Source organism: Crotalus tigris, unplaced genomic scaffold (genome assembly GCF_016545835.1).
Source record: "Crotalus tigris isolate CLP2741 ecotype Arizona unplaced genomic scaffold, ASM1654583v1 scf7180000017935.1779662, whole genome shotgun sequence".
Taxonomy (NCBI): Eukaryota; Metazoa; Chordata; class Lepidosauria; order Squamata; family Viperidae; genus Crotalus; species Crotalus tigris.
The window spans coordinates 817,846-838,071 of NW_024096727.1; the positions used below are offsets into that span (position 1 = coordinate 817,846).

General features: G+C 38.4%; 1 protein-coding gene across 5 annotated transcripts in view; it reads left to right on the forward strand.

Annotated features, from left to right (window-relative positions):
• E2F1 (E2F transcription factor 1) overlaps nt 1-20,226 on the forward strand; it is a 48,225-nt gene that overhangs the window by 11,010 nt on the left and 16,989 nt on the right. For 4 of the 5 annotated variants that reach the window (XR_005556865.1, XR_005556864.1, XR_005556866.1 and 1 more), the window contains exon 1: nt 9,123-10,175. The exons of the other annotated variant lie outside the window; for it this stretch is intronic. Coding sequence is in view for 1 of the 4 variants with exons in the window: in XM_039344707.1 (XP_039200641.1) it covers nt 9,948-10,175 (228 nt within the window). In the remaining 3 variants the exon portion in view is untranslated. Of the gene's footprint in view, nt 1-9,122; nt 10,176-20,226 lie in introns of those variants that run through there. 5 annotated transcript variants of the gene reach the window in all.

The following is a 20,226-nucleotide window of genomic DNA, read 5'->3' on the forward strand; positions in this document are numbered from 1 at the left end:
CTGGGTTATCTTTTACCATCACCTTTGAATCTGACAGATTGATGCTGAAGAAAAGATTCAACCCGTGCCGTCCTGGAGGGAATAGCACTGGCTTCCTTGTCTGCTTATTCTGGACATAGTTAAGCAGACTCATTAACCCTGAATAAATGTACACTGTGAATTTGTAATTAAAACTTTTTAATTCCACTTGGGGTTTCTGAGCAACTTGCTAATGGGACTGCCTTCCTTCCCCCCACAAAAAATGACATCTTTTGTGACAGTAGGAGGAACAGCTGGTGCAGCAGCTGTGTCTAAAAACTGCATAATAAGAGACTTGCATAGATGGGGAAAGGAAGAACTATCACAAAACTCTGCTGTAATTTCTCACAGATGGGAAGGAAAAAAAACCTCCAGGTATAGACTGCATCCATCTGGTCAAACTGTGCTTCATTTTGCAAAACTGTACCAGCAATGGTTAGCTTCCGAGACAGCATTTGTATACATTGCCGATGTGACCGTCTGCTAAAATGAAACTGAACGCTGATCTCCAAATATCCTTTGCTATAAACATCAAACCAGCTAAGCTTTATTCTCATTTAGACAAAGAATTCAGTAGTCACATGATCTCTTGGTCCAGAATTATGAACACTCTGACCTTTTAAAATGTAAGGCAACTGCCTCCTAATAGCATGATTTTTATGGAACTATATTTTGTGTGTGAATGAATCAAGGTAGGGGGAGGAGGAAGTATTTTGTGGTCCATTGTCTGTCTATCTGTCCATCCGTTCATCCATCCATCCACCCATCTATCTAATTTCTATATTGCCCATTTCATCTCTGTGACACTGGGCAGTTTACAAATAAAACCATACAATCATATAAAAAGGTTAGAGTCAAAACACAGAGTCAAAAAATCTAGTTAAAGCAGAATTAAAACAAAATTAAACAGTGAAAAGGTTTAAAAAGACAAAGGGAGGCTATGGTATCATGATATAAGGATGCAGCTCAGCATGAAGAAAGCCATTTATTTATTTATTTTGCTGCCTTCAAATCAACCTTGACTCCTGATGACTGCCTGGACAAGTCCTTGCAGTTTTCCTGACAAACTTTTGGAAGTGGTTTGCCAGTGCCTGCTTCCTAGAATTGAGACAGAAAGACTATACAAGATTATCCAGCTGGTTTCATGCCTAAAGTGGGACTAGAACAACTCAGGCTCATGGTTTCTAATCAGATGCCTTAACCAATATGAGAACCAAATTAGCTCTCATATTAAAGGGAAAATGGGTGATTGAAAAAAAGTAAATGCTGAAATAGTAATTAATCCCTCAATATGAAAACTAAGAGCAGGTTTCATGCTACATTGAACCTAATGTGACTTTTATATCTGCATTGTAGTGTTTCCTATCTCAACCATGACTCTATGCAACATTAGAAATCAGACAGGTAATAATTTATAGTGAACTCCTTCTTCCAACTACTTGAAGTAAATCTAGAGATTCAAGATGTGAACCACTCTGTTTGTAGTTGTCCCTACTGTTCCCATCATGTTTACCACCCACATATTATACAGAGCTGAAATGGGAACACAAATTGAGGGGGAGGCTCAACTATTCCCCATTCTAACCATGGTAGCTCTCCCCTACCTTGGAGTATTACATACTTTAAAAAAAAGAAAATAAATAAAGTTTGAAAGCTATCACAAAGATGACTCAGATACCATCCAACACTGAAGCTGAGCAGTAATGGTAGGTGGCTACAGCTTGTTGGGTTATCTGGTAAAGCATATATAGGCAAGTATCTTTCCTATGTTCAACTAACTATTGTACATCATTTGCTAAAGAGGATATTGTTTACTCACAAACAATAAGAGTCCTCATATAAAGTAGCTATCTAATTTTTATAGACACCAGGGAATTGTCCCAAAGTCACTCATCTTTTAGAGAAATTTGCCAACAAAGACAAGGAAAGTTCTAGAAATACCACTATCCTTTTAAAACCTGCCCTTTTATTCAATGATAAGAAGGCAAGAACTACAATAAACTGAAGGCTGAAGGGCATGAAACATTTGTCATAAAATAGTAAGCAAACTGTAATTATGGGTTTCTTTCCCGGGGCCAGAGAGAGAAAGAGTTAAATTACATTTATTTTGACAAATTATATTCTGCCTTTTTTTAAAGTAACAGTTAAAAACCTTACAAAACAGAGTCATTCTTAAACCAAATCAAACAGAAGTCTTGGCTAAAGAGTAATTTTTCAAGATCATTTTGGGTGGAGGTTTGGAGCAACTTCAAAGAGAGAAATTTCAGAGTTTGGGAGCAACACTGGAGAAGACTGGCTTTGTATCAAACAAAAGGGCCCCAGACAGTGAAATCATCATGAAAAGGGCCTGCTGACCTTAATAACCAGAATAGATTTTTCTGATAGTAGAACTTTTTATTTTTGTTTTTATGCCTTTTAGTCAGTTTTGATTCTTGACAAATCCATGCAGTTTCCTTAGCAAGAAATTGGTTGGTTCCTAGAACTGAAATGCTTGCTTCCTAAGATTGAAGTGACAGTGATTGTTCCAAGATTCGCCAACTGCCTTTGTGCCTAAGGTGGGACTAAAACTCATGGTCTCCCAGTTTCTAACCTGGTGCCTTAAACATTACTCCAAACTGGCTCTGCTGGGAGGTGCCTTAAACATTACTCCAAACTGGCTCTGCTGGGAGTAAAGCTATCCCTTAAATAAGTGTGAGCTATGCCTTTTAGGGCATTAACAGTTTTAATTGGCATCTAACTCTGGAACACCACCAACTAACAGGTATTTCAATAGAAGTCCATGATTGGCTGAAAGTAACCCAGTTGTCTTAATGTAGGACTAGAATTTAGATCTCACACATTTGGTGGACATGTGGTAAGGCAAAGGCCTATTGGAGAAAGATACATATGTGGTTAGAAAAAATACTGGGTGAACAAGTAGATTTTAAACCTGAACTTTTTTTACTAGGTATTATGCCTGAAAAGACTAATAAGCAGAAATTATATTTAATCTTACACATTACTACAGCAGTGAGAATAATTTTTGCACAATACTGGAAGAATGAAGGACTGCCATCAGAAGAAGAAATAATCAGGAAAATATTGGAATGTGCAGAGATGGACAGATTAACTATGAGGTTGAAAGATAAAGAAGATACAGACTACTATCAAATTTGGAACCTATTTTATTCTTGGCTAGAGGAAAGAATGAAGGATTAGGAATTGAACATGTATTAGCATAGCAAACTCCAGACAACTTGTTGATTGGAAAAATTAACATATGTTGATGGAAAAAAAACCCAATAAAATCTTTAAAATTTAGATCGTAACCACCAAACCAAAGTATTTCTCTTAATATTATTTCAAGGATCATTGTTATCCTTCCACTATTTGATTACAACATTTTAAAGCCTATTTATTGCAGAACAAAAGACAATTTAACAAGTTTTTTATTATTTGGCATAACTTTATATTAGTTGTTCAACTGGTTTGAAAATACTCGTCATACTCTTGCTTGAGCCTCTTTTTATAATAAAGGGTCTCGAACACTTAGGGTAGCTGTGGAAAACTGTTTGGTATCCAAGGAATGAATTTGCCTACGGGTATGAGTTTGGGTCAAAGGACCTGCATGGGATAATGATACAAAATGACCAGGACCATGTCAATTTAAAAGAACTGAGATCTTGTATTTTTCCTGGATTTTTGAAGGGAGTTTGATATTTTTATTTTATTTTAAACTATAATTAATATTATTTTAGGTCTTGTATATTTGTTTCTTTCCCCCAAAGAGTGGGAAATATTGTCAAAAATTTTCATCAGTAGTGATGAGAGGAGGCTCCAAGAAAAGGAGAAATAGGCTTAGGCTGTTGTTCAGTTGCCCTATTCTCAGGATCTGATAGCAATCATTTTGCAAGGATTGTCCACCAATATCTGAGTCCTTACAGCTTAAGCTTAGTTCATCTTATTCTCTGCTAACTTATCTTTCAGTTACTTTTCAAACATCATCTTCTCTAATGATTTTGAAAACAAATTTTAGCTTCATTATTAGTGCTTGTAGTCAGCACTCTAGTTCAGCACTCCCCAACCTTTCCTGGTTAGTGGCCGGGAGGGAAAGAGATGAGCAGGGAAATGTGTGCGCGCGCAACCCCATGCACGCATGCACAAATGGGTTCATGCACGGCGGGGAGTACTAGCACCCGCGCACATGCGCAGGCTGCTAGCGCCCACGCAGCAGGGCTAGCGCGAGTGGGGAGATGCACACACACATGTGCACATTCACCAGCCATTCCTGGGGCCCAGTGACCAATAGGCCATGGCCTGGTACCGGGCCATGGCCCATTGGTTGGAGACCCCAGCTCTAGTTCATCTGATATTTATTTTTCTTATGGTCCAAGATCCTCGCAACATTTTTTCCAGCAACAGAATTCAAAAGCACCAATGTTTTTCATTCAGAATTTTTAATGATCCAGTTTTCACAGTCATGTTACAGCTGGGAAAATTATAGCCTTCACAATTGGAAGTGTAATGTTTCTGTATTTTAATATTTTATTTAGATTTATCATTATCTTTCTCCCAGTTCACATTGCTGTGAATTTTTGAACCAAAGAAGATAAAAATCTGTAACTACTTCAAATTCTTCTCCGCCTATTTGCATTACATGGTCTGTTTATTTTTTAACAATGAACAGCAGACCAGCTTTTGCCTTCTTCAATTTATATCATGAGGAGATTCCTTATGTCTTCCTTGCTTTCATCAGCATATCTAGGGCCAGTGACAATTCTCCCTGCAATTTTAATTCCAATTTCTATTCTAATCCACCATTTATTTTGCTATAACCTAGACAAAAATTAAATAAGTAAGAAGAAAGTATCCAATCTTAGCATATTCCTTTCCCAATAGTTCATCTTCTAGCTTCTTGCTTTTTTATCATCAAAGAAATAGGCAGAAGAGATGGCTTTATACAGGGCTTTTTTTGTCATAGAACGCCCAGAATGGAGTTCCGACACCTTTTTTGGATGGAACCTTGTAGGGTAGGCAAGGCGGGTTGTATGACATGTGTGAGTTCTGGCACTGGCTTTATATACCCATATCTTTGAAAGCCACCCACAATTTGTAAATAATGAGAGTTAAGAGATCAAATCCAACCCCTGCAAGATTTGCTCCCCATCACTGATTGCATGATGACTCCATGAAGTCATCAATCCTACCCAGATGCACGTAGACTTCAACTTCCATAACTCCTGGCTAGTGCTGTCAAGCTGGTGACATTTGAGAGCCAGTTTGGTCTAGTGGTTAAGACACCAAGCTACAAAACAGGAGATTGTGAGTTCTAGTTGGACCTTAAGCATGAAAGCTGGCTATGTAACTTTGGTCTCTCTCTCAGTCCAACCCACCTCACAGGGTTGTTGTTATTGGAAAAATGGAAAGAGGAGAAAGAAATGCTATGTATGTTTGCCACCTTGAGCTAAATAAATAAATTTGCAATGTAATAAACCCGAATTTCTGAAATATTCACCTGTATTTCTCTTTCCCTTTACTGGTGTCTCTCTATTGTTTTCCTTACTGACCTCTTAGAATTAGGTGTGAGATGACAAAAACCCATTCCTTTTCATTTTCAAAAACCTCAGGATAATAAAGCAAAAATAGACATCCTTTTGAACTTCCTTGCCTTTTTCGTTATCTTTTGTATGTTAATAGTACAGTCAATTGATCCATCTCTTCCAAATTCAGTTAGTGCGTAGTTTTTTTCCCATATACTGTTGAAATCTGCATTGCAAAATCTTCAGCATTATTTCACCTGCCTGAGATAATTATTGGATAGCCTAAGCATTCTTCAGCATTACCTTTTTTGGTACTGAAATATGTAAATTGAGGATTATCAGACTCTTGGCCACTCCTTTGCTTGTTATACCAGCAAACATCATCATTCATGCATCATCCCTTTTCATCTTTCTCCAGTAGATCTTTGCTTGTTTTATCTTTTATTGTGCCTGTGTAAAGGACAAAGTTTCCTTGGTTTCTTCAATTTTATCAAATTAAGCTCTTAACTATTCAGTTTGATTCCACTGATTATTTAAATGTTTCTCTTTGTCTCCTTTTGTTTTTCTCTGGAATTCAGCAAATAATTGGACAAAGTTTTTTTGTTTTCCTTGCCTTTTGTTTTCTTCAGCTATTTTGAATGTATCAGGAGGCAGACTTTCCCTTTGTTTACTTTTTTGCATTTTGGAATATTTTTGTTGGCTTCATCTTTGAAGGCATAACAAATTTCAGTATAGGGAATCTCAAGCACTCTAACCAAAGCTGAATTATTAAATCTGTTCTTCAACTTCACTATATAATTGCATGGAATACTGTTGAGGCATAACTTGTAGGTCTGATTTTGCTTGCATTAGTTTGTGATTTTGAAAGAAAGATTCATAAGCTAAGCCACAGCCAGCCCTAGGTTTTCGTTGCTGAATGAACAGAATTTCTTCATCTTTCTTTACCAAGTATATTGTTTATTTAATATTGATGTTATTTATGCGGTGATGTCCTTTTGTTGGGGCTTCTTTTAGATTACAGAAAGCAAGAGAGATATTCAGGGCATATTCTGAATAGGAAATATATTACTCATTAATGGCTATATGGTTTTAAAGTTATCAGTTTCCTTCATTGAGTCTATTTCCTGGTTTGTTTTATATGCTGAAGCAGATAGGTTACCAGGTCTAAGCTGCAAGATGCTAGGCAATTACAAGAGTATTATTATATAATTTGATTTGTATTCTGAAGATTAAATTCTTAGAAAAATGATTCTTTTGAGTAATACTAATAAAGGAAACTGTTACTTGAATTCTAATTTTTCAGCAGGTTGTTTGTATCTGAAACAAATAAGAAATCCAACAGATAAAGCATTATCATTTGGTCTGACTTTATTACATGAAAAGTTGACATTTCAGTCCATCACCCAATTATTAAATACACAATTATCTCAGTTTGTACATCTTTTTCTCTCATTCACTATGTTCAAAATGCACAGCATTTTAGGCATGGTTTATAGTGGCAAGATTGTATTTCATTCAGATTCTTGAAAGCATCTCATACAGCAATAAATACAAGTGAACCATACAAATTTCCTTTAGCAAAGCAAGATGTTAACCCTGATATACTTACATCTTATTAATTAGATTAGTGTATTACTAGAAGAAGAAAATGTGGAACAAAATGTAGTACAGTGCAGGTGCAATGATCTTATTTTCTTCTTCAGAGGCATTAGCCAATGTAACCTGGAGGAAGTGTTTCCCAATTTCAGATATGCTTTTTGCATAAAAGTAAAATATATCACTAAACTATCTCAACAGGAAATTGCTTTAGGGCACTGTCAGAATGCCACTTCACCATTTAGAATCTTGGATTTTTTAAAATTTGTTTTGTAATATAGGTTATCAACCTAACACACATTATATGATTCATAAAGCAACTTCATAATCTTGACCATATTTTCTGGGTGTATTTCTGAAGCCAAATGTTTATTTCCAGATAGGAATATGCTGTTATCTTTTCTTTTTCTGTCTCTGAAATTTTAGGTTAAGAAATTTGAGGTGAAACTCTACTGGATACAGTGTTAATAAAAACTAAGTTTTCAATGCACACAACAAAAAAGCTAAGTTTAAAAGACAGAAAAAGTAACAACATACTCCTATTAGGAAATAAACATTTCGTTTAAAAGATCTTCAAAAACAGTAAGGAATAGACAATGTGTAAATTCCAACATGTGTCATATGTGTCTGAATTTGAGAGAAGATATTTCTCTGATAGAGTATATATTCGATTAATAAAAAGTCCAAAGGTCCTCAATCTGGCCTCTCAAAATAAGGTTAGTGAAAGTGTCTGAACCCTGTTGCTTGTCAGTGTAACTGTAAATTATGCTTAAATGGTCTGGTGAGTAACAGACTGCTGCCTATATACAGTACTACTCATATACATTACTTGGTATTTACACACACTATAGTTTGCAATAATTTCTTGAATGTATAAGTTAAATCTATTGAAAAATATTGCATTCAAACTTACTATGAAAAAACTGATCTGCAATGGGCAACCTGTATTTCTTATACTGTACAAGGCATATATTTCAATGAAGTAGCAACAGACTTAGCTTTAATAGGAAATAAAATTCCCCCTTCCAAAAAGACACTCAATCGAACTAACCACCAACTTACTGTCCCTAGCAATAAGCATGTTTGTAGTAAAAGACACTTTTATCCATGCTCACATTCAGCAAGCTGATGAAAGTTTATTTTGAGTTGATTTCAGGATGTTTATACAGTTTCCTGATAACAATAAAGAATAGATTCGTTTTTATTATTTATTTCCCAGTCTAGTGTATAGGTATAGCTTTGGGTAAATTAACTTGGTCCCAACTTCAGAAGTTGTGGGTATTCCACCATGGAGGCTTTTAAAAAGGAGACTGGGCAGCCACTTGTCTGGAATGGTATAGGGTCTCCTGCTCGAGCAAAGGATTGGACTAGAAGACATCTAAGATTCCTTCCAACTCTTATTCCTTAGTGTTTTTAGCTTCTATTGCTAGCTAGGTGCTGCCACCTACCTGGGCTACACAAAATGAATGGGAAAGGAGGAACAGAACTGAGGTGAGTGGAAGAAGAATGCAGAAATGTTTTAAGCCCAATGCACCTATTCACGATCTTGCCTTAAAAAAAACAAAACGGATGCAATGGCATGAACGCTTTCAATGGCATGAACGGCAAAGATTTAATGTTCTGCGTCTCTGCTTAACAGTAAATCTTACTATTACTTACTAAATCCGGATGGGAGGATTAATTTTGTTTAAACGCACCCTAGGTTTGAGCTACGTTGCAGGCGGTAAAACGATCAAGTAGTAATAAGTAATCCACCACTTTCAAAGGGAAAGACATACAACAACGCGCCCTTGCGAGATCTCTCTCTCTCGCTCTCTCTCTCTCTCGCCACAATAACGCCTCCTTTCTCACATGCTCTCCGCATCTTTCCTCCGATTGGTCAGCCTCCTTCCTCTCTTCCGCAACCCGGGCCGCTGTCATTGGAAGGCTGTCAGAACGTTTGAGCCGTCACCGCTGCGCTTCGGCGGCCGCCCGATCGTAACCAACGAAAGGGCGGCGTAAGGTATCAATCTTGGAGCGCCGACCAATAAAGGGGCGACTCTCCCCTAAAGCCGAATGTTGATGTGGCTGACTCAGCCAATGGGAGCGACGATACCCTGCTCGTGTTGCTTTCGCGGCAAAAAGGATTTGGCGCGCAAACGTGTGCGAGGCCGGGACCAGCTGGGAACAATAACAGTGCCTGAGTTGAGAGCGAGCGGATCCGAGGGGGTCGGCTGAACTCGCTGGTGGAAAGACGCGCGGGAAAAAAGCTTCAGTTGGATTTTGGCCGGAGCGGGGAGAATCTCGGAGAGACCCGAGCGGAACAAGGCTGGGCAGCTGGGAAGTCGGCACTGGAACTGAGAGCGCGAGTGGAAGAGTGTCCTGCGATGTGCTGTTGACTGTAACCCCCACCTTTCCTTTCTTTTCCTTCCCTTCCACCCCATTCCCCTTTCCTCCCGAGCGGCGCCCAGACAGGACTCGCTGATGTCCTGCACAACCGCCCTGGTGCTCTCCCTCCTCGCTGTCGCCTTTCAACTTACGGCCTTGGCTGGATGCGATTCCTCTAGACACCATTTCCCGGGCTTCTGCTCTTAAAGAAGATGGGGCGTGTTCCATCCTACCAGCCTCTGCCATCCGGTGTCTCCCTCCACCGCAGCGGCCGGGACGATGGCATGAGTCCGCTGATGCGACTTTGATTCCGGGGTGGGGGGGCTCAAGACGGGGGGACAGTTTTGATTTCCTGCGGTGTGTGGAGGGGGGCCAACCCAGGCTCCCCCCACCCCCACCCTGCCTTCCTCCAAGTTCTCGGGCATGTGAGTCCCAGCGTTTTGTGCCATGTCTCTGGAGGGGCTGGAAGTAACTCAGAATGTGGCAGACCTGGAAGCCTTGCTGAGGGGAGCAGAGGCCATCCATGTGATGGAACAGCAGATAGTGATCATTTCCACTCCAGACCAGCTCCCCGCGTCCGAAGGAGAGAACGACACCGAGCTGCTGCTCTTTGCCACCCCACAGCCCGCCAGATTGGAGACCGTAACGCAGAGGCCTGCTCTGGAACGGCCACCGGTAATGCCACCGCTTTTTCCTGTAGCTGCCTTCCAGGAAACCAGGCGTTTTGCCAGCGGGCGAAACGTGCTGCTAAATGTGCAAAGTGTGTCAGGCGTGTAGCATTAATATATTAGGGTGTTTATGAATGTGTACTCTGATGGTATAGAAGGGGATTTCTTTTCATGCTAGCAGCTAGCCAAATAATGTGTAGGCCATTTGTTTAGCGCTGGGTGGGATCTGATTCTGGAGCATTTCTTGAGCACGCTGCAGGAGGGCCGTGGTGCTGGGTGCAGAAATATATAAATTATTCTATCAGGACAATAAAACTGCGTTGGATTAGAGATAAAGGACGTTCAATCGTAAATGAAATGAAGATTATTATTATTTTTAAATCCTATGTTGAAAATCCAGTGGTCGTAAGCCCCCTCTTGTCTCTTGCCATGTATAAGATTGTTCTGTGTGAATCTGAGCAATGAGGGAAGAAAGGCCATTATTAGGTAGACTTCTTTCTGAATTTCAAAGTTAGAGAATAGCAGGATATACTAGCAGTTGTATCTGTGAGCTGATATGATTGTTTTAAAAATACATATGCCTTTGTTAAGATTTTCTGGATGACTATAATTATAGGAAAGTTTTCAAATGTGTGACTGAAATAGTGCTCCTTAAACGTGGCATATGTAGCAAACTTGCAGGAAGGGCAGACTGTTCATGAAAACATGCAAAGAAATGATTAACTAAAAGGCCTAGGCCTCAAAATATGAAATTGTAGAACTTAATCCTGCAAAATGTTCTTCTCTAACCTACATAGTTAATACTTTTTTAGTCTGATAGTTAAATTTCGTATTTATAATTGTTTGCAAGTTAACTGAATTATAGTTGGCCTTTCTTTAGAGAGCAATAGCCTGCAAATGTTGTTAATGAGGCAGCTTCACTTCCTGTTACAGGATGTTAAGGGCTGAGTTCTGTGCAATTTGTTCTTGCAGTAACAAAAGCAAATGTTTGCCTTTGGTTGTGCTATATGTTGCTTTCTGTAGAGCAGCATATTGCTTGATGTTATACAAAAGAGAAGGGAATTCCAAAAGCAATAAGCTTGCCATGGCATGCAGAGGAAGTAAGTGGCTTCAGCTATGCAACTCTCATTGCTATCCTATCCCAGAATTATAAGTGTTTAAGTTGGAAAAAAGTCTAAGGATGTTCCAGTGTTATTCACATACAAAGCTATATATTTATACATATCTTTATATAAACATATATGTATAGAAATAATGTCAACATTAACTTTTGTCTAGTGCCTTTATCAGTGGCTAATGGTGCTGTACATTTTTTTCTTTAAAACACTTTGGAAGAAAAAAAGTGAAAAACATAAGATTTAAAAACATTTGTGCATACTATTGTGCCCATAATGTATATACAAAGAAATAACAAGGTCTTTCAAGGGTGCTGGAGGGAGAAGGGTTTTATAGTACTAATCGTAACATGGGAGTAAGTGCCATCTGGATTTTAGATTTCTGTACCACAGACTGTCTAAATTTAAATGTGTGGATCCTTAGGGTACAACTTCTGAGAAGTTAGACTAAACATTTCTGTTTTACTGGACCAGTACTTGCTCTGTTTAAAGCTAAGCACATTCTTCATGACTGCAACATGCTTCGGCTATGGCCCAATGGTAGAGTGTCTTGTTTGTGTGCAGAAGGGGTCAAAGTTTAGGAAAGGAAGGGGGAAAAGCCTACTGCTTGGAAACTTCCTGAAAGAGACAGAACTTTGACTTTATATAAGGGAACTTCATTGTTCCTTCATGCTATTGACCACCTATGCTATCGGTGGTGTGTCTGTTACCCCTTTGTTGAAATGATGAGAACTATATTGTAAGTCTCATCAAAGATGCTGGTGTGGAGTTAGAGCTCTTGTTTGTAATTGAAATGAAAGAATGATGTGAAAAAAAATCTGCTTGCCCCTGAAGTTGCCTTGTTTTAAAAATGTTATTGAGCAACCTAGCTCATTTCAGTCATATTCTTCCACATATTATGGTGATGGAGAAAAGGGACTGTGTGCACTAATTCTGTCTTTAGCACCCACGTGTTTATTATGTTTGCAATGGACTCAACTATATGCATGTGCAAACACGGCACTAAATATGTAATGTAAGGTATGAGATTAGGGCTTCTGATAACATACTGTAGCAGAGTGATATATGTGTACATATGTATGCATCTTTTACAGATATGATTGTATTCTGAATATGGATGCAAACCCTTCAGAATTATGTTTAACCCCTACTGTCCCTGTCTGTACATTTTAATTTTATTTATAGGACTGGTTCTAAACCTATTCTTTGTTTCATTTTGTTAGCTGCTTTGAGCTTCTGTTGATTCGAAATATGAGCTATACCTTGAATTTATAAATAAGTGTGCAGGGTAAAACTGGCACAATGCCATCTCTTGCTCTTCCATGGATTGGTAGACAAATGGAGAATGACAGAAAAGATTTCAAATGAATTTTATTAAGTTATTTTATACAAAACAAAATCATTTCAGGAGATCACTTTGCTTCCTGAAAAATATACAATCTAATTTTCCTCTATTAACTATATAAATATCATTTTTCTGCCTTTCATAAAAGAATGTCATAGCTTCCAAATGATACATTGTAGACATTTGATTTAAGTAATATTGCTTCTGTTTCCATGTCTCTGTATTAAGAAATACTGCTCCTGTTGAACTTTGGCTCATTGTGTAGAATAGATGGTAAAATGACATCTTTCCAAAGAAGAAAATGGAAGCTCTCCTATAGCTCTTTCCTTGCTTTCTCAATCAAGCTATTTAGCATTATGCAAACTTGCATTCGTTATTCTGTTAGAACTATAATTTGCTGTAGTGCTTGGGATTCTATTCCTAATGGTCCACTGCTGGAGAACTCAAGCTCTTGGAGTTTCCTTGTGCAAGAGTTTGATGGACCAGTGTAGCAAACATCGTTGCTCTTTCTCAGCAGGCAGAACAAGGGAGGTGATGCTCCCAATGTTTTTTTACTAGCTTGACATCCTCCTCCCACAGAGGCCCTTTCTGTCAAGGAACTTACAGTAAATGGGAGCTTTACAGTTGGTTCTTTGTTTTAACTGTGGGGTCTGCTGTTTGGGTCAAGAATCTATAATGAACTTTCACTCTGTTGTCTCATGGGATGCCTGTTATTCAAAGAAGGATTGAAAATATCTGATTTACCCATCATGTAAGGCATTGAGTAGTGGGCTTGAGGGCTTGACCTATACGAAATGGAGGATGCCGATGTCTAGAACATTATTTACTTGACTCTATGGCTGACAAGAAATCATATGGAGAATAAGAAAGGAAGTTCTCTTTTAAAAAAAAAAGTATTTCTGGATTAAATATGGAAAAATGTTTCTTATTCTAAAGTATTCGTTTAAAGTTTTGGCATCTTAATATTGGCTTTTTAGATAAAGAATGTTCCTTTTCTTAAATGTTTTCTTTACATTAATAGATATATGTGAAATCTCACTGATGTTTCTCCTTTAAAATGGACCTGCAGTAGAGTTTAGCATGGCTTTACTGATTGTTTGACATAATTTTCTGCTACTTTGAGCTCAGCATGGCTCAAAAACTGGAGATGCCAGGTTATGTAACAGCAGAGCCAAATGTACACTGAACCCTCTCAAATCCAGATTCTGAATCTTTATTATTCAGTTTACCCTTGATATTTTCAATCAGTTTAGTAATGTGTAATCACTAATTCACGTAATTTTGGGGGGTTCGGACACTGATTTTTATGTATAAAAAGAGGAGGAGGAGGAGGAGTAATGATAAAATTGGAAGAGACCTTGGAGGTCAGCTAGTCCAACTCCCTGCTCAGGCAGGAAATCCTATACTATTTCAGACAAATGGCTGTCCAGTCCCTTCTTAAAACTTCCAGCGTTGATCATTTACAAAGCCCTTTGTAGCATGGGTCTACAATATTTGAGAGACTATCTCTGCTCACCCTAAAAGATCAGAGAGAATTGGCATGCTCCAAGTCCTGTTTACTAAGCAGCACCATTTGAAGGGACCCAACAAACATGTTTTCTGTGTTACTGCCCTTCCCGTGGCTCTGACTCTGCTGATGTTTAGGAAGGTCCAGAACAGTTGGCTCTTCCCTTGGGCATTGGGCTAGGATGTTGCATGAGCCATCAATCAATATGTATTAATATACATAAGATGAATTTTGATCCCAGCCTGTTAATACTACTATTACTACTACTACTACTACTACTACTACTACTACTACTACTACTAATAATAATAATAATAATAATAATATAGAGTGGGAAATGACCTTGGAGGTCATCTAGTCCAACCCCCTGCTTAGGCAGGAAATCCTATACTATTTCAGACAAATGGCTGTCCAGTCTCTTCTTTAAAACTTCCAGTGTTGGAGCATTCACAGCTTCTGGAGGCAGGTTGTTCCACTGATTAATTGTTCTAACTGTCAGAAAAATTCTCCTTAGTTCTAGGTTGCTTCTCTCCTTGATTAGTTTCCATCCGTTGCTTCTTGTCTTGCCTTAAGGTACTTTGGAGAATAGTTTGACTCCCTCTTCTTTGGGGCAACCCCTGAGATATTGGAACACTGCTATCATGTCCCCCCTCATCCTTTTCTTCATTAAACTAGACATACCCAATTCCAGCAACCGTTCTTTATATGCTTTAGCCTCCAGTCCCCTAATCATCTTTGTTGCTCTTCTCTGTACTCTTTCTAGAGCAGGGGTGTCAAACTGCTGGCCCGTGGGCCAGTTTCATCATACCAAAGCTGCGCCCACCTCATTGCCAGCAATGCAAAAAGAGTCATGATACATTGTGACACGTCACATGACATGGCGAGTTTGACACCCATGTTCTAAGTCTCAACATTTTTTTACATCTTGGTGACCAAAATTGAATGCAGTATTCCAAGTGTGGCCTTACCAAGGCATTGTAAAGTGGTAATTGGTACACTTTTGTACATCTTTTGATAGAACAATGGGATATTCTACTGGTAGCATCCAATCAAACACCACTCAATAACTCTTTCCTTATGGCGGGATAAATAGAGCCATAGTTCTACATTCAAGGCTTACCTTGGATTAAGGATACATGTCTCCTGATTTGTTGAATGGATGTTGATCGGGTGAAAAATATCCTCTTTAGCAAGACTGGCCACAATTCAATAGGGCATGATATTATTCTCATAACCGGTGCATTTTTGGCCATTGTAATTCCTTTAAAATGAAGATATTTATGTCTTTTTCTATATTTCTCATTTCTTTGCAGTGATGATGCAGTGCTTGTATTTTTCACACAGATCTACTACTGTTTTATGCTGGAAGAAATGCCATGCCTCCTGCAAGCTAGGAAGAGAGAAGCTGGATGCAACATTTTATGACATAAATGTGACAGGAAAAGACAAGCTCATAGACAAATTGTTCATATTAAACAGTAATACTTCTCATGATTAAATTAAAAATTATTGTCTTATTCGTTATATAGCTCGTTAACCGTATTTGCTAGTTTCAAGCCTCACCCCCATTCAAAAAGCATTCTTGGCATCAGCTTTCCAGTATCCATATCTATTCTGCAGATCCAAACTGGTTTAATTACTGCAGCTTTTCACCCAGGGCCTCTAGAAATTCTGGTTTTATGATGATGTGAAGTGTTTTTAATTTATGCTGGGTTCATGATTCCTTTTATTGTGGGAACTGCCTTTTTTCTAAGGTTTCATTCAGACATGTGTATAATTACTCCCTGAAGTATTTTTGCCATGCTTTGAATGCCTCTGAAATAATTCTAATATATTGTGAAAAATATCTACTGTATAAGATTACATTTTATTAATTTTAAATCAAACCAATTTGCCCAGTTTATCAATTGTTATCTCTTATTTTAGCTGCCTGACTTGCTAGGATTTCAGGTGTGTTACAAACAAAGCAAGTAGATATGGATATTCAAAGGGCTGAAGGCTGTCCTCACAGCTGGGATGGGTGAGACTTAGTTTCACACCTTTTTCATTAAGATACTTCTATAATACTCTATACTGTAAAATGAAGCCAATTTTGCAATCTAAATTGATAGAAACTGGGTTCACTCCCAGCAATACCAATTAGAATTTCAATGCTAGTTCAGGGAAACAATTTTCATCTTTCTCTCTTGTCAATTCTTTTAAGAATAGTTAGTATTAACCATTCATTTGTGTCTGACTCTTCGTGACTTTGTAGGGAAGTGCTCTCCATGCTACCTGCCAAGCACAGCTTCTTTCAGTTGTTGGATGTTCATCTTTGTACCAACTTTGATGGTATCAAGTTCTTTGCTTGTCCATTCTTCTTGCTCCGCTAACCCTTCCTAGTATTATTGAGTTGTCCAATGAAGTTGTATGCATGACATGGCCAAAGTAAATCAGACATAGTCTTGTGATTTTGGCTTCTAGTGAGATGTCTAGTTCTATGCGATTTAGCACCTCTCAGTTGGTAGTTCTGGTTTTCCATGGTAAACATAATAATTTACGCCAGCATCACAGTTCAGAGGCATCAATTCTTCGATCAGCCATTCTTGGTGTCTAATTCTCACACCCATACATCATAATAGGAAAGACTATTGCATTAACTAGCCTCCTTTTTGTATTTACAGTATATCACTGTCTCTGCTTTTCCAGATCTGTGTTTCATGTTAACCATTGCTATCTGGCCTAAGGTTATCCTGCATTTGATTTCAGGTGTAGGACTGTCATCTTGAACAATTTTTGATCTAAAGAAGATAAATTCTCAAACTACTTCAATTTCCAACTTGTTGATTTTAAACATCTCATGCCTATCTTTTTAAAGAATATCTTTAAAAATAGAAACAAATGATGGTTGGGCAAAAGACAATGACACCACTTTAAAATTCTGAAATTAGGATTAGGCACTTTATCTTCATCATCTTACTTCATTTTGATATAAGCTTTAAGTACATTTCATGTGTCCGGATAATGTCTTTAAGACAGTAGGACAATGCAAACAAAAGAGAAGCAAGTATAGAAACAATAGCAGTGTTCCTAGATTGAACATTTTGATTGGTGTCATTGGTCAAGAGACTAAGTCAGCAGTAAAAAGAATAAGGCATATTCCCAGTGCTTACTCACTGTTCATAGACACTTAGCAAGCTTTGAGAACTGTGAATAGGAAGAAATTCAAACAATGAGGCCAATCTTAGCTGAGCTCCATCTGAGAGACCTGATCTCTTCAGTGTGTCTTAAATGGCAAGGAATGATCCAATGAAATTGAGGATGCAGAGAGGGAAATTCAAGGGCAAAAGAACAAAAATGAAGAAAGTAAGAAATTAGGTTGTTCTTTTCTAAAACCATGGGTGGCCATGAGTAAAGCAAGGGAAAAATGAAAAGAGAAGTTTATTCTTAAAGTTACAGAAGCAAGACTAACACACAGTATGACAAAATGTAGCAGAAACAGAAATACAAAATTTCCATAACATATGCTGTCTGTACTATACTGTGATGATCAGGCTATATTTTAAAAATCTTATTATCTGGCAGGGCTTATTAAATATACCTACCTCTTCTATACAGTGAGTATGTGTGAAAGAGATTTGCTTTTCTATAGAAGCAAAGATGTTTTTAGAGAACAGTATCTCTAGCTGGTGATTGCTCTGTTGGCCATGTGTTGTAGTTATTGCAGATGCTGGCTTATAATGTACTTACTTAGTTGAATGATTCAGAAGAAAGCTATTTCAAGAGACCTTTATGGGAAACTCTATATAAGCAAGAAAAAATAAGAGTTTGGAAGTGTAGACAGATAATTTGTGTCTATAGGCATCAAACTCCATTTAATTTCAATATACCAGTTTATCAACAATTTGTTGCTTTCCTGAATTGTCCTAGCCTTGGGTCCGTCTTCTCCTTTCCTCTATTACCTGGAGCAAGGATTTCCCTTATTTCCCTATCTTGGTACATACCTATTAAAGATTATCCATTTCTAATTATGTTAGCTAGTAATTTCTTGTAATTGTCATAGGAAAACATAAAAGTATCTTGCAACAATATTGTAATTATGGAAACTAAATGCCTGAAAAGTTAACAGGAAAGAATAAGGTGATTATATCCTAGGCCAGTGGTTCTCAACCTTTTTAATGCCGCAACCCCCCAACCGGTCGTAAGTCAAGGACTACTCAACCGGTCATAAGTCGAGGACTACTCAACTGGTGCAGCACCGTTTGCAGAATGGGACTTTTGGCGGGCTCAGCAGGGCAGAGACAGCCTGGACAATTCCTATTGGCTTTTGAAAGCCAATAGAATTAGACTCTATTCAAGAGTCTAATTGTTTGGCGACCCCCGTGAAATGGTCGTTCGACCCCAAATGGGGTCCCGACCCACAGGTTGAGAACCACTGTCCTAGGCTGTTATTTTCATTGAGCAAACTTCCATTAATTGAGGTGTAATGCATTGAAACAAGCCAGGAACTGTGTTTTACAAAGCATCTGCAACTCTTGCTATGCTTCCTCAGAAAGAGCAGGTTCACACTCCAAGAGCCTCCCGGAAGGAACAGGTAGAGTCAGGGGAGCCCTTTGTCCAGCTTCTTCAGCTGGTGTGCCAAGTGCAGCCTTAGCTTCAATGGTAATCACCAATTCAGTTTAAAAGTACAAAGATAAGAAACTAATACAAACAAATAAGAAAAATACAGAAAAAAGTGCAGAGAGGAAAAAAGGGGGGAAGGAAGAAAAATATATAAAAACAAAGAAAAGACGTTTTCCCCTCATCAATGTAAGTACAAAGAATTTCAGTAACCTATCACATTCTTCTCATTTCAGCCTAGAATCTCTTCATCCCATATCTTACCCTTAACTCTTAGCAAATTTATATATTTAAATCTGTATATAATATATATATTTTTCTAATGCTTGGGTTTCAAAGCTCTAGAAAAATCGGATCACAAACCCAAACTCTGGTTCAGATACGTAGACGACACCTTCATAATCTGGCCACATGGGAAAGAAAAACTGGACAACTTCCTCATACACCTCAACAGCCTACACCCCAAAATACAGTTCACCATGGAAACAGAAGCTAACAACCAACTTCCCTTCCTGGATATCTTAGTCTACAAGAAATCCAATGGCTCCCTAGGACACACCATCTACCAGAAGAAAACACACACAAACCGCTATCTGCATGCTCTCTCACACCAACACCCAGCACAGATCAACTCTGTAGCCAAGACACTCATCTCCAGAACAAAACGCTTAGCTGACGAACAACACCTAAAACCCGAACTACACACTCTCACCAATGTACTAACATCCAATGGATTCCATAGAAATAAGATTACAAACCTAATCCAAAAAGAAACCCCCACTAAAATCTAAGACAAAGAACAAGAAAACGGCAAAGCCCTCCTCCCATACATAAAAGGCACCACAGACAGAATCAGTAAGATCCTCCATAAACACAACATCAAAACAGCATTCTGCACAAACAAAAAAATATCCACCATCCTTAGAAACCCCAAAGATAAAATTGAATTAGAAAATCAAGGAGTATACGAAATCCCATGCACCGCTTGTCCCAACACATACATCGGACAAACCAACAGAAGAATAAGTGCACGCATTGAAGAACATAAGAACTCAGTCAAAAAAGAGGAACCAACATATTCCCTGGTCCAACACCTTAAAGCCACAGGACATGAAATTGACTTTAAAAATACCAGAACTATCGCCAAAACTGAACATTTTAATAACAGAATAATCAGAGAAGCCATCGAGATAGAAGAACGCCCACACAGCATGAACAAATGAGATGATACCTCCCGCCTACCAGCCATTTGGAAACCCGCCCTTATTGATAAATGACTCCCTAACACAAAGAATGACACCAGACCCACACTCACAAAAACCACACAGGATGTCACCACCACACATCCACACAAAAAGCAAACCCAAAGCCACACCGATGATGAGGCACGACCACAAACCAGAAGCCAGACCATAGCTGCATCATTAGCCACTTTTCTCTCGCGTAAAATTGGAAGTGTCTTGGCGACGTTTCGACGAAGTCCCATTCGTCA